The following is a 15,364-nucleotide window of genomic DNA, read 5'->3' on the forward strand; positions in this document are numbered from 1 at the left end:
AGTATCGAAATCAACCCCATTCTACCGCAAACTAAAAAACGGGGTCTAATCAAACAAAATGCGAATCGCTTACTTCGTTGGTTTCTGTGTGTTTTACAATCTCAACGCAGTCTACGATTGTAACTATTTATGAGACTCAGTTATCTTCATTGACAACCAACGGTATGTAGAGAAACTGAGCATGAAGAATTTATTGGTGAATATGATCAAGCCCGTCCCATAGATCATCAAGTAACGCTAAGCACTTAACCAGGAATTCACGAAACTGAGGAAAGAGCAGCCAAATGATTAGAATGCAATGGAAGTGGGCTCGATATTTTTGCAGCTGGATAAATCAGTTTGTCTGACGAGCCAAGATCTAATGTAGCTGTTTCCGAACTATGCTGGGGGTGCGAGCAGAGGGGTCGAATAAGAACAAAAAGATGAAGTCGACATGCTCGCATTTGTGAACGCAATGAAAGATGTCAATGCGTAAACCCTGAGGAGCCAGATCAGATACAAATTTGGTGATATTTTATGATGATGCTCATATTGAATGCCTGCAGCGTCCTATCAGGCTATTTATCTATGTTTCAGAATTTTTAAAATTGATTCGTATAATTTTCAAATAGCATCTGTGACTATACTGATGAGCATCATTGATCTCGTAGAATTGCCGGGCAGCTGCATCCTCGGTTTAGACACCAACGGCTATCTGCATCAATGGCAACTCCCTACTCCACACTCCCAGCACCAACAGAGCAACGATGCCAACTCTCTCAATCTCCTCTGCAGCAGCTATAAGCACCGAATAACTACTCACAAGCCCCTCAAGCTATCACTCCATCAGACGACTAACCCAAACATCTCACTCCTCACAATATGCACCAACAGATAAATAATAGTCACGCATTTCAACAACATTCCCAAAATCATCAAGAGCAATCACCAACAGCAACAAGCACAGCATAGGAATGAGACTAATGCACTGTTCTACGAGAGAATTGCCATTTAGACAGCAACAGACGAGATTGTTTGTTTGAATGTTATTGGGAAGATGTGTATTATCGAGAGTGTCCTCATGAACTGTTATGGGGCTTTTGGGGAAAATGTAGAAGGGCAGGGTTTATCATTGGACAACAGAGATATGGTGGATGAGGGCTAGTAGAGTTAGGGAATGGCTGATACCAAAATTATGTTGATATATGCTACCAAATACGGCAAGATCTACCAAAAAGTAATCAAGATGAGCATCAACAACGGGAAAAATGCTTTTATGACTTTTCTCGATATCAGTAACAATAGGAACAATAATATGATGATGGAGGAGGAAAAAGACAATGGCAATCCCCTAAAATAGGGGTCGAGCAATTACAACCAACATCTCCTCGTCAACATCAATAAACACCTTGAAGATAATGCAGTTTTTAAATAGCAAATAAGGGGTACAGTCCTATTCCGAGACTAGTCGTTGCTCTTGATTGCCCTGTCAACCCCTAAGATCTATGTCTTCAATCTCATAAGCAATGCTATTGCTGATCAGATCGTCAAAGAGTAGCAAAATATTTCAGAAATAGAACAGATATATTGCGGTACATTAAATGCAGCCGGCAATGTTGCCAGGTTTTACACACTGCACCGTTATTACTTCGTCTAATGGAGTTTATAATTTCTTAAACCTATTGGCTACTATCATGCCAAAGCCCGCTGCTTGCTATCTACATCTGCCGTAGAGTTGCTTGTAGCTAACAGCAATTCCTCGTTTATTGTAAATGCCTTGCCATTGTCCAGCACGTTGCCCAACACGACTTTATTACTTCCGGACAACAGACAGTAATAGACCAGCACCAGTTTGACCTCTAAAAGCGTATAAAGCAGTTTGTCATCAATAAAGTGCATGGTGCAACTATCAGCTAAGAATAATGGTAAAATTTGCATTGCTGGTAATCATGGAATGATAGAAATATTTAATCAGTTGTATGAAAGTGAATGCCTGTTGTTCACAGGATCCGCATGATCAGACCCGTGATCATTTATATGCGCATATATGTATTGTATTGTATTTCGCGTATGTACGCATGTAAATATATATGTTGTATTTATGTTGGTATTTGCAGCATTATTGTAAGATGCGATATTTCTATGGCTAAACTTCCCTACCTGTGAATTTAATATAAAAGTGTTCTGGGAGATCGAGATTGCACATAAGTTGTGAGATCGTCATGAATAATAATCGACTAGATCCTCTGCAAAAACCTCTATTTTAGTAAATTAATCAATCTGTTATACATACCATGCACCTGTAAAAAATTATGAGCATCCGCATCTTATTTTTGTGAACTAATATAGCCACTACTTTCATAAAATTATCTAATTATTAGCAAATATTCGCAGCAGGCATGATCTCGATCTAATTAAAGATAAGCAAATCCATAATCAGAAGTCATTATTAAATTAAATTCTTTTATAATTATTCCAATTGAAACTTTGCCCATTGAATATTGAATAATTATTTAAGTGAAGGGAAAACAAATGGACGCATAGTCTTACATTGAAAACTATAAAGTGCATGGGCTCCTCGGCGAAGGCGGCCAAGCGAGGTATCCGCATTCTGATTTAGTGTTTACCTGGGCAGCAAGGGCAAGGATCTCTACGCTATCAAAGTGTATCTGCCTGGCCAATCCCGACTGGAATCCTTCGAGAAGGAGGTCAAGTTCCTCTCCCAGCTCAACTTCAAATATCTCATCAATTTGGTCGACAAGAAGGCCGAGGCCCGAGTGAAGCTCGAAGGGCAGGCCGAAATCATCAGGCCAATCATCGTCCTCGAGTTCGCAGAAGGCGGAGAGCTCTTCGAGTACATTGCCAAGGAGGGCAAACTCAAAGCCGATATCTGCCGAACCCTCTTCCGAATGCTCATTGAGTCCATCGAATATCTGCACTCCGTCGGAGTCACTCACCGCGACCTCAAACCCGAAAATATTTTATTCGACAGAAACTTTTACCTCAAAGTCTCTGATTTCGGGCTTTCGACGCTGAGCGAAGGCCACGACGGAGATGGAATTCTGTACACTCGGCTGGGAACCGAAGGTTACAAACCTCCCGAAATGGAAAAAGGCCAATATTCGGGATTGCAGGCGGACATCTTCGCAGCCGGAGTTGTCCTGTTTGTGATGTACGCAGGCAGCCCACCCTTCATCAGTACCAAGGACGGCGACAAGATCTACAAAATGATTCGGGAAGGGCGCTACAGCAATTTTTGGGCGATGCATGAAAAGAGGAGGGCGGCAGGATTCTTCAGCGACCCATTCAAAAGGTTGATGAACTCGTTCTTCAGTGCGAAGCCCGAGCAGCGCCCGACATTCGAATCGCTCAAGGAAGACGAATGGCTCTGCGGGGACCAGGCCATGCAGGACGAGATCACGGAAATCATGAAAGAGAAATACTACAAAATGGTGGAGAGCGACGCGAGCAAAAAGAAAATCGAGGAAGCCAGGGTCAAAATCATGCATCAGTAAAGTAACAGTTGCTTATAACTCAGTCATGGAAGAGGAAAACGACTGCTGTGGAGAGGACCGGTCGATTTCCCAGGGGTTCATGAAAGTCTACAAAGACAATGCCTCCCTTCGGATTGAGGACCTTCCTCTGTCGACAAAGGAAAAGACAATTTCGTTGGCTGTGAACCCGAACTTCGTTTTGGCCTGGCTGAATGAGTACCTGCAGAGCGCGCAAAAGGAAAGCGAGACCTTCACGGAACTGCCCTATGACATTGTGAGCCCTATCAAATTCAGCCTGGAATTCGACGAAGACAGCCACAAAATCGCGGTCAAACTCATATACCAAATCGACGAGGACATCGAAGAGCTGATGATCTCCGGAAGCCTAATGCAGCTCAAAGACAAAAAGATGGGCATCGAATGGCAGAAGTAAATCGGCAACGATTTCTGGTTGCAAGCAGTGATCACCAAACTCAACACCGAACTCCAGGCATTAAAATGATTGCATAAATCGTTCGTTAATGGATACCACTAAATGTAGGCTAATACGTAAATAATACAAAAATCAAATACAGTGCAATTTTATCCTGTTAAAAAATCAAATTATTGGCGTTTTCTTGTTTCAAGTTTGATTCTAATTACTGGACGGCTGAAACTGGTTGTCTCGGCTAATAATTGAAAGTTAATATATTTTTTATAAGATACATTAAGTTAAGTGGACAATGGGATGCCGTCATTCAACAAAATAGAAATAGAAAATTGAAGGGAAAAATACTAAGCCAAATATCGTTCCACCGACCTTGCCAACAGAATAACCTTCAACCATTCAAATTCGAGTTCCAAACAAAGATATCCCTGACCTCCCCAGCCATTGCTCAAATGAGAGCCATACAATTTAAAATATTGCCATTCGAAAAAGAAGTTGGCAAGGATGAACTTGATGTGCATAAATATTTCATTTGCAATATCTGTTTCCTATGCTCGATAAGTATCTAATATGATTGTGCGCATCCACTTATTAATATTTCGTGGAGGCCAATATTCACGCAATTACAATGCGATAAGTTAGAAGTGATAAGGCATGCTGAAATACAGAGAAAGTAGAGGCATGCAGATGAGTGAATTCATAAATATATTTTTCAAATAATTGATACTTTTTTTGGTTTATGTGTGGAGTTATAGTCAGCTTTTGGTCAATCTATATAAATAGTTAGGCATAAAGCCCAATTATGATTCCAAATGACACGTTTAATAATAATTTACGGGAATGGCTGCAGAAATCTGTTGGGTCTTAGTAATAATCACTTTCATCTCCCTTGTTTTGATGTACAGCCCGTTCCTTTCTCCGGCAACCTCATACTTGCTGTCCCATTCTTCTCGAAAAGTAACAGATGAGTCTCCTATTCGGCTCCTATAATCCTTAGAATAGCTAGTGAACAGCCCAGTAATCGGCTCATTGTTTTATGAGGAACTGATCACCACCCTGGCAAACAACCATCAATGGAAGAAGGTCTTAGAGCATGCGACTGCCGCTGTCTAGGAAGATGTAAATGCAAATAAATTTAAAATTTGGTACTATAAGGCACTAGCTGAATGCTTAAATGCCAAGAAAGAGGAATGTGAAAGAAGTGTGCGCATCGCGAGTGGGCTAGTCAAAGGAGCTTCCGAACACAGCCTCCAGCAGATACTCCTCCTGATTAACATGCTCGAAGCCAATAAAGATGTTAAATTCGAATTAATGAAGGGAGTAAATGGGGCCACCATCATTCTCCCACAGCCGGGTAAAGAAAGCCGATCGGAAGATTCCCCAAACCAGATAGCCAATCACAAAGAGCAATTAGTCTCAATATCAGAGTTATGATCTGATCGTTTTTAGTATTACTTGCATATAGGCGATATTTTCACCATTATATAATTTATATTGATGATCATAGCTATTCTCTAACTGTGTCATCCTTGGTGGATCTGCATGAGGGCTCTTCTAAGTTTATTTTCGCTTCTTATTTGTTCTTCTTTGAGGGTTTGTTTGTGGGTGCCGTATTTTTGAAGGCTCTTAACTTAGCTGCGTACTAATTATGCAACGATTTGTTCGATTGTTGCGTGTTTTCGGTTTAGCATCCGTTTAGAAGCTATTTTAAGTGGCTAAAATGTTAATAAGGAAGGCTTAACTATGTTCTGCGTATTGCCCATAACCATGATTTTTAATCGTTTGCAGATTGTTTAATGCGATAGACGTAAATGTTTTCAGGCTTAATATAATCGATAATTACGGTGTTTGGGTTGGGCAGTGCAAAATATTCTTCAATTTTCATACTTGTATCCAGTTATTACTGTCTTTCTTTTACCTTTGTCTTATTGATGACATTGTTGGGTTATTCCATTGCTGCCATGAGTTTAGCATAAAATTGGCTACCTAATTCTGCTGAAGCCTTGAGTTCTTCTGACTTCGATGAAATGCGTCCCTCTGAATCTACTTCAAATGAGGCAATGAAGTAACTTAATCCGATATTATGGTAGGCTGCACCCGTTCCATAACTCAGTTCATACAGTATCTGAAACTACAGGAGATCACGATTCTAGTGAGCAGGCAATACTAAATTTTGCGGGCATATTATTCTAAATTTGAGTGCTTAGTAAATAATGAATGCTTTATCTTTAGGATAGAACCTCAGCACCCCAAAATCTCCCTCTGCTCTCAACTAGTTTCGATTTGACAGTTATGAAGCCTGGCTGTGGTGTTAGACTCTCAGAGGCGTAAGTGACTACATTTAAGATTACGGGGCATGCAGGCTGATTTAAAATTTGGATGTGAATTCAATATCTTTTTACTAGATAATATGAGGGAGATGGTCTGGCCAATAGACTCCTGAGCATGGGACAACAACCACCAAGTATAGTACAAACAGGCATTGAACCAGAGTCTTCGAGAGTAAGTTGAACATTCGGAATTTGGAATACGTGATTCAATTACAATAATGGATTATACACTATGATTATATCACTGATTGTATTTGTGGCGATTCTCAATATATATCCGTCTTAATTGAGGTTTCGAGGCTATTAATTATAATTAATTAATTTCTTTCTTGCTGTGTTCATGCCCTATGGATGGAATCTGCTTATTATGCTGAATTGAATCATTTCCGTACCTAATATTTAATATTTAGTTTAGTTTTAGAGTCATTAATTTTTGGCAGTCAGTAGTAAAGCGTTTACATAATCGAGTACTAATAGAGCGATAGGAAGTGTGAGATGATAAGGTAGATAATATTGAATATATTTTGCTTAGTGGTTAGATTAATTATGTTAAAAATCCTATTAAACTGCTTGCTTCTGACTGCAGCTTTGGGTATTTCAGTAGAGCAATTACCTCTATGTGAGTTATGCCACTCTGTTGTGGGTGCTGTACAGAAATCTCTCCCAACACGTCCAATAGTTTCGGTCCTGGATGAAATTGCGACCAGAGTTTGCATTGCCAAGAATATCTAAGATTCCACCGTCTGCCATGGGGCAGTTGGGGAAATGACGGAGTACATTATTGTCAGTCTATGGAAACATCATACGAACCCGCACTTAGTTTGCCAAAATCTGCATGCATGTGGCAAATAATTGGTCAAGAGAAATTTAACTCAATAAATCAATGCTATACTGAAAGATAAGCCTAATAAGCAATGGGAAAACCCCACCAAGAGGAAGACCTTTAAGATCATGCACATTAGTGATTTGCACCCCGATCTCTTTTACTCTCCTGGGGCTCCTCTCGATTGTGTCGAACCTGTCTGCTGCAGGGCAAACGTCTCAGCCAAAGCTAACTCCACACGAAAAGCAGGCCATTGGGGATCAATTGGATTATGTGACTTACCATTGCAGACCTTTGAGGTCTTTCTAAAATAGCTGGCAGTTATAAATCCTGATGCCATCATCTGGACAGGCGATAACACCCCACATGATATTTGGCAGCAGACCCAGTCGTATAATTTGAATTTTACGAACATGCTTACTGAAAAGATCCGGTCCTATACAAATGCCACAATCATAGCGGCAATGGGGAATCACGAAAGCTGGCCAGTCAATGTTTACGATTATCGAAGCGGCCGCGAAGGTGTGTTAAATGCAGGCTTGGCTCAAATATGGGGACGATGGCTTGATCCCCAAGCACAGTAATCACTCCGAACCAAGGGCTATTATGCAATGACTTATCCTTCATTGAATAACTTGAAGGTAATTTCGGTGAATACGCAAGCAGGTAATGATATGAATTGGTTTCTTTTGGAGGATCCCACAGACCCTGGCCAAACTCTCGACTGGATTGAAAAATAGTTAAAGGCTTCAGAGGCTGCAAACCAAATGGTTTACATTATTGGGCATATTCCACCAAGTGATAATCTGAACGAATGGTCTATGAGATTCAGCGCATTAGTCGATAGATACGCCTATAACATCCGGGGTCAGTTTTATGGCCATACCCACGGAGATCACTTTGCCTTCTTCCCTAAAATGACCAATTTAACTGACATAAAGAAAGCAGACCTTTCTAATTACTATTTGATTTCGCCGAGCTTGACTACCTACAGCGATCGTATTCCAGAATATCGAGTCATGGATGTTGATTATGATACTCTCCAAGTACTTGATTATTCTCAGTATCGGTATCTTTATCATTAACATAGGTTTGATTTACGAAAGAATTATACGAAAGATGACCAGCCATCTTTCGAGCTCTTCTATAAATTCAAAGAGGCTTTTGGAATTGAGGATATGACTGTTCAAGGGGGAATGACAAAATTAAGGAATAAAATACGTGATGATCCATAGTTCCAAAAACTCTATGAATTTCATAAAAATGGAGGAATTCAATCCGGAGGGTCAGGCTTGAATATCTTCTGTGATACTGTTTCAACTCCTGAATTCAATGCAGCTTGCAATGGTGGCACTTTCAAGAAATCTCAATTTTAGAAAGCTGCTGGGCCCTGGAGAGACTTAAAGCATAGTACTGAATGATATGTTTACGAAATTATGCCACCATATATTGCATTATGCCTTTCATATTAATCACATCATATTGTATCACAATATATTAAAATAACGTGTAATCAAACATCTTCAGATAAGCGAGCTCTTTCCGAAATATCCCAAGGTGATATCCGACTGTGATCCAGTTTATCTTACTGCGCTTTATTGTAGTAGTAGTTGGCTCCTGTTGCATTCTTTTTCTCTACAAATGATTTTTTATCTGAATTTTTTATATTTTTAGTATAAGTTGTGCGGCTCATTGATAAAAATGAATGACTCATTCTTTGCTTTTTGATTCTTTGATTATTTTCTTTTTTATATGTTCGCTCCAATTTAGCCGATTACTTAAAAGTCGCTGAACAAGGTTGAAAACTCTGAATTTTTTCCACTCTCATATTCTGTTTTAGTTTTGAACTGCGTTTCTAATATGACGTATAATGCAGTTTTCGCTAATTATAAGGCGACTAAAGAGCATAGCTTAACATTGAAAGCTCAGATAATTTCTATTTAATTGTAATTTTATTAATTTTTACATTTTTTTACTAATCACTTGTGCACGGATTTGACTTCGAATGCTTTTTCAGTGGCTTTGAAGTTATATTATTTTGATGACATGTGTTCGTATTTGGATGAGGTTTCCTGTAAATTGAAGCAGAGTTATTAAGAACAATAAACGAGGGAGATTATTTGCTTACAGGATTGTTGTAATTCCTATTGACATGTGATTAAATTATTTTTGAACTTTCTCGACTGACAGAATTTCTAATGGGGTTATGTGGTGTGTGATGAATTGTGCTATGTATTGTGTGCGTTGAATTGTTTTGATTATCTTTGCTTTTTGACGGGATTATGGATCTCATGTTCTCTTAATCGCTTGTAATTTTTTTATGAGAAAGCTCAATCCATTCAGTTGAGTTTGATCCGCTTTTTAAGATATATTTTTTACGCGTTGAATTGGCTTCGTGAGATTGTAAGCCATTTCCATTTTGCATGCCGACCATATTCTTCAGCATCTTCGAAAGGTCTTTCTGTAATTTCAATTCCTTTAGGATTTATTTTAAGGATGATGATGAGAGCCATTGTTCAATTGATTTCTTTTTGATGTGCATTGATGGATTCGCATGACTGGCCTTCATGCTGCTTTAGAATTATTGTAATGAGGTAACAGTTCCATTTTATTTTGGTATTTCAGGCTTTCTATTTTGAGTTTATTGGATTTCTAAACCGTATTTGCTTAAAGGCCTTTTTGTGAGAGTCTGCTTCAGTTTGGGTTTGGGTTTGCCTTTTGACTTAATCAAGAGCGATTTATATCTGTGGATTGAAGATTATTTTAACATGAATTAGTTTCTATTTGACTCGATTATAACAAATTAATAATCTTCGATAGATGATATCTCATTCACAATATAAGCTATGTGTTAATAGGCTTGCAAAGATATCTTTGACTATCAGAGATCTTGCTAACTAATCAGCTTCTCGTCGACCACTCCGAGGCCTAATTCGTTCCTGCCGTTGTTTGTGATCATTTTTATCTTCTAGCGGACCTATGCGACTTGTTTGGCGCTGCCGTGAGAGTTAAAGATGTTCAATGCTCTTTTGAGATAGTTTTTGGCATGTCCGATGTCCATTGATATGTAGACGGTTCCTAATAGTTTCAGAGTCCTCGCGACTTGGATACAATTTTCTCCATAGACCTTTTCTTCAAGGTCGACAATATCCAAGAGCTCATTAATGGATTCCTTGAACCTTTAATTTTTGAGCAAGCTGGTTGCGATTTTCCTCCTCGTTTTAATGACTCTCTTGTCGGTAGGAGGATAAAGCTGCTGGTAAAGTGTTTTGACCTTCTGGAGACAGGCCAATGCATTTTCAATGTTGTTCATTTTCTCGAAATACTCAGACAGCTGCGTGTAGAGTTCTGCCACGAATTCTGGCTTCGGGTAGTTTATGCTGATAAAGATATCTAAGGATCACACTACAATTACTGATTGCTTATTATAGATTTCAACTGCCTCTGTGCTCTTCCCCTCTTTGTCGAAGATGCTACTCTTCTGCACGAGGGCAAGTGCATACTTCTCCTCATTGTTCTCTTTGCCACCATAATTGGCGAGGACTTAGTCGATGATGCTGAGGGCCTACTGGTATTCTTTGTGGTGCAAAAAGCATTTAGCCAACAGAATCTTCGCATTGTTACCGATTTATTCTAAGAGTTATCACATATGTACAAGGAAAGCTGATATCTTTTATGATGCCGAACTGCTCATTTGACTGTTACATTTACGAGGAGCCTTATCTTTCGTTGTCATCCTCGGACTCGGAGTATATTTTGGCGGAGATTTCGATGCTCCTTTTTAAGGATTCAACAGCATCATCGTATTCGCCCTTCAGCATGAGGCTCTCACTCAGAATATTGAGCATTCGGCAGTGAAATTCGATGGTGAGAGGCAATTCCTCAAAAAGTTTTTCATTCTTGAAGATGGCCAGTGTGATATGTTCGATAGTTTGCTCTAAGCATGGTGATTTAAGTATGCTTTGGCCAAATGGAAGTGGGCGAGTATTATCCTGAACTCGGAACAGTTGTAGCTCTGCACGAGTATTTTATTGTAGACGAGCTCCTGCACCCTGAGAGTGATGAGTTCCTAGCCTGTCTTCTCATAGGCTGCCTGGCGGTACGACTTTAATTTGTCTAAGATATCCGACATCACTTCCTACTGAAATGTGTTCCTTTTTTTCTATTTTTAAATGGCCATCTTCAGCAAGTAGTTCTCCAGCTTTTCCTATTTTGAGCATTAAATTGCTTTTTGCGATGGCTAGTCATCTTCATCGGCAGACTCAAGGGAGTTTTCTGAGTATTAATGGGTGGGTTACCTTCATTTTTTTCGGAGTCTACGTTTTCAATCATATTGGAATCCTCATTTTACTCGTTTTCGGATTGAGAGGAGTCCTGAGGCTGAGACGACTCTGCAGCATCGTTTGAATAGGCGTCGTCGTTATCATTCTTATTCATTTTGAATTATTGTGGAATATGTTATATTCATAACTATTTTGTTAGGCAACTCTATGATATAATATGATTAAGAGTGCGCAGAGGAATACTAAAAATTGTAATAACCTTAATAATTTCTCGCATTTGAGCATTGTTCTTATTTAATCATTGGCTTCTATGATGCTTTGTAATAGAAATGCAGAAAAGGCAATAACAATTCTTTCAGGGCATCCAAGCCCGTCGAAATAAAACCGCCTTACACTCGAAAACAATGTCATCGCTCGATTAGCTAGCCATCAAATAATTAAAACTGGGCTTAGGAAAGCCCATTCAATAGTATGTCGAGGCTATGAAGAAGGACCTCGCCAACATGACGCCCATCAAAAGGAACATGAGAATCATGAAGACTTCATCTAGCATAAACAAGTATTTGAAGTAATTATTGTTAAACATATTAGGCATCCTCAATCAGGCAATATGGCGAGAGAAGAGATGTCTATCTGATTAAAAAGAACAGAAACAATAACAAAATGAGGAATCGGAATTTTATACTTTTTGCTGAGACAAATAAAATACTATACTAGTATTATGTATTATTGTGAATTTTTTATGAATAAACTAATAAGATTGCTGGTCAGCACAATTAAGTGCTGATAGGGTGCTCATTCCGGAAACAAAGTATACTATAATTATCGAGATAATATCGAAAGAGTGTTTATGTGATCCATCCCGCATTATTTGATCTATCTCGCAGATACTAGTAAAACTATATAGGAGCTTTTAACCATAGTTTATTACTATTCCGTCTATAATCAATCATAAAAGAATGAAATTCAAGTATCTCCTATTTTTGTCTTCTCTCATACTCTTACTGGTGTCGGCATGCAAAAGTCCCAGCTAACGACAAGGATTCTGTGGATAGTGCGATGTCTTGTAAGTGAATATGAAGGGGTTCTGCTTCCCAGTGCTGAGGGGCTGCCTGGAATACGCTACTGGACCCAAATGCATTAAATGCCAATCTGGCTACACAATGACAGGTTAGACGTGCACCAGAGACGCGATAGTCAACAATCTCACAGACAACAGCCCTGTCCCTATTGCTCCTTACAATCCAGTTATTCTAATCATCGAGGACATCAATAAAGAAATAGGTACTTTCAACAGCATTTATTTTACCTCTTCTCAATCATACTTCACAAACAAGTACCCTATCCTCGGACAGGGGAACCCATCAGTATCACAAGTCTTGTAATTAAAACGGGAATATTGATCAGCGTGACCTACTTGACTGAAAGCAACCAACAAATTGAAACAACTGCCTTTGTCGATTATGGCAGTAATGTTAATTAGCTGTTCTACGGGCCAAGCACAACCAATGCGAAGCGGGACATCATCACGTCTCTGACGAGGGTGCAAAACTCGATTGGCACAAGGCTTCAAAGCTATAAAATATAATCAGTCCGGTTGATATCATCCAAATATGTGATTGATTTCATTAATGACAAAAACTCCATCATCAGAGTGTCATTCTCCCCTGATGCCCTACTTGTCAGTGACCCGGCCCAGTTCGCAGCCAATCTCAATGTTGCGAATGTCGCATTGCTTGAATATGCCAAATAGAAAATACTGTAAAAGTACCCAAATTTTCAAACCCAGAAAGAAAGGTCTCGCGGCAAATCGGATAGTTTTTATCATATCATTTTAGCCAGTCAACGCCACAAGTCCCGTTATATCAGTTTCGGCATCTTTACGCAATAATGTCTTCATAGTGAACCGACCCGTTTCATATATTAGCTAAACCATCAACAATGTGAGCAATAGCAGATTCGCTGCATTCACGGACTTCAATGACCCAATATACTTATCTGCTCTCTCACTCCTGTATCAAGAACTGCCCATTTTAAGTTCATTTGCTCCAACTAAAGTCGAGGTTCGAGTTCAGAATGGCCTGAATTTTCTGTTCACATTTGTTGCGTTGAACAACGATAAGTACATCATTAGGGTTGTGCATATCTTTGGAGGGTCCCCATATATTATCTCGGCATTTAAAAACTCGCAAAGCATATTCACACTGAATCATAACTACAATGAGGATAGTGTGTTCCTTACAAAATATTAGAAGATTGTGGCAGATAGTGCAATTCTTAATGTTCCCTCAATTGCTTCAGTCAAAATCAAAAGCCAGTATAATGCAGGGAATGATGTAGAATACGAGGTTATTTATGATATGAATTAATTTGTCACTTTCCTCGTATCTGCATCGCTCTAAGCCAAGCTACAGAAGTATTTGATTAATGGGTCGAAGTTCATTGCTGTAGTTAGACCAACTGTTGCCACTCCTATAACACCACCTTCCATACCACTGATGATCCGCCGTAGCTCTCAAGAGCTCTTAGAATTTCTGAAGACCTCAACAAATTCCTCAAGAACTGGCATTCTAATAAAGGTAGCATATAATCCTCCTTTATACACCATTCAAACAGTGCAATCGACAGGCACATTCGAATCCATCATCGAAGACAGAAATCTTTCAAATATATTGCCTTCTGGCTTGACCTTAAAGTCGCAAATAAAAATAAATAACAAACAATGCTACGAGTTAACACCTGAAGCTCAGGCCGACAGTAACATCAAACAAATCGATGAGCAACTCAGGAAAATATACGAGCTTTCAACCTACAGCATTCAGCTTGTACAAAGTCTAATTCTCAACGGAACCACCACCAAATACAGGTTTGTGTATATCACTGCCAAAATGAGACAATTCGAAATAATCGGACAGACAACATCAGCCTCCAATGAGTTCCTCATTATTAAATAGGAGCCCATCGACTTTGGCTTCCAAATAGAATAGTCAGCCAGCACAAACGACGTGTACAGGCAGGCCATCAAATCAATAATTTAAGCCCATCCCGGAAAATTTAAAAACGAAACCGACATCACAATCCTGCAGACATAATCCAATGAAAATTACATTAGAGTTTACTACAGAGCTGCGAATAGAAGTAAGGGTGCTGAGACTTACGAGTATTTGGTTGATAGGTTGATGAATAAGACCGACGAAATACAGATTACATCCTCGAATGGCGTGCTTGTTCCGCTGGGGTTCACAGGTGAGCAACTCATTGTGCCGAAAGTTATCGAAAATAGTGGCAAGTACTCTGCGAATATGTACGATATTCTGGACAGGGTTATATAGCATGCCAAACAGCTATATCCGTACTATATTACTAGCGGCTCGATCAAGTACGCGCAACTTTAATTGAAACCGAATTCTAGTCTGTATAAGATGCTACTGAAGACTGATCAGAGCTTTGTCCGAATTATCACTGAAGTCACCTTCACAAATATCAATGGCACAAATATAAGGACTATCGATCCTAGGGTTGCTGCGAGCACATAAACCTTCCGATTGCTCAGCTTGGTGATCACAGATGACAAACCATAGGATTTTGCAGCTTGTTCAGTCATCAGCCAACCTAACAAATGCGTCGAATGTGAGCCAGGAATGTTCCTCTAAAATAACGCATGTTTCAGCGAAATTGATGGCTGTTTATTACAAGTTGGCTCAAAATGCATAAGATGCAGCCCCAATTATAAGAAAGATAAGTATGCTTGCATTCGGGATTGCTCTGTGTTGCTATGATGTGTTGTACGATGTGTTGTATGATTTTTTGTATGATGTGTTGTATGATTTTTTGTATGATCAGCATATAATAGCTGTTCACATTCTAATTATATGTATGGGAATAACTATGATATAATAGTATTGCGAATAAAATGGATAAAATCAGCAGCATATTTGAAACGATTGGGGTTGGGGTTGGGGTTGGGGTTGGGGTTGGGGTTGGGGTTGGGGTTGGGGTTGGGGTTGGGGTTGGGGTTGGGGTTGGGA

General features: G+C 39.4%; 1 protein-coding gene and 1 pseudogene across 1 annotated transcript; both read left to right on the forward strand.

Moving 5' to 3' along the window:
• The first annotated feature begins 628 nt into the window (after window positions 1–628).
• Window positions 629–3,494, forward strand: LOC148298636 (uncharacterized). Its single transcript, XM_088276740.1, has 2 exons — window positions 629–705; window positions 2,615–3,494. Exons 1-2 carry the CDS (start codon window positions 629–631, stop codon window positions 3,492–3,494), a joined length of 957 nt encoding a protein of 318 aa, XP_088132866.1.
• A 3,282-nt stretch (window positions 3,495–6,776) lies between these two features.
• On the forward strand, window positions 6,777–8,122 carry LOC148298637 (sphingomyelin phosphodiesterase B-like; annotated as a pseudogene).
• The last annotated feature ends 7,242 nt before the right edge of the window (window positions 8,123–15,364 follow it).

The sequence above is a fragment of the Brachycentrus maculatus genome, unplaced genomic scaffold (assembly GCF_059751285.1).
Source record: "Brachycentrus maculatus isolate JH-2025_06_01 unplaced genomic scaffold, ASM5975128v1 h1tg001784l, whole genome shotgun sequence".
NCBI classification, from domain to species: Eukaryota; Metazoa; Arthropoda; class Insecta; order Trichoptera; family Brachycentridae; genus Brachycentrus; species Brachycentrus maculatus.

Coding starts and splice junctions, on each gene's coding strand:
- LOC148298636 (XM_088276740.1), top strand. CDS start 629: ATGAGCATCATTGATCTCGTAGAATTGCCGGGCAGCTGCATCCTCGGT. Junction 706..2,614: donor AACGGCTATCTGCATCAATG/GCAACTCCCTAC, acceptor TTACCTGGGCAG/CAAGGGCAAGGATCTCTACG.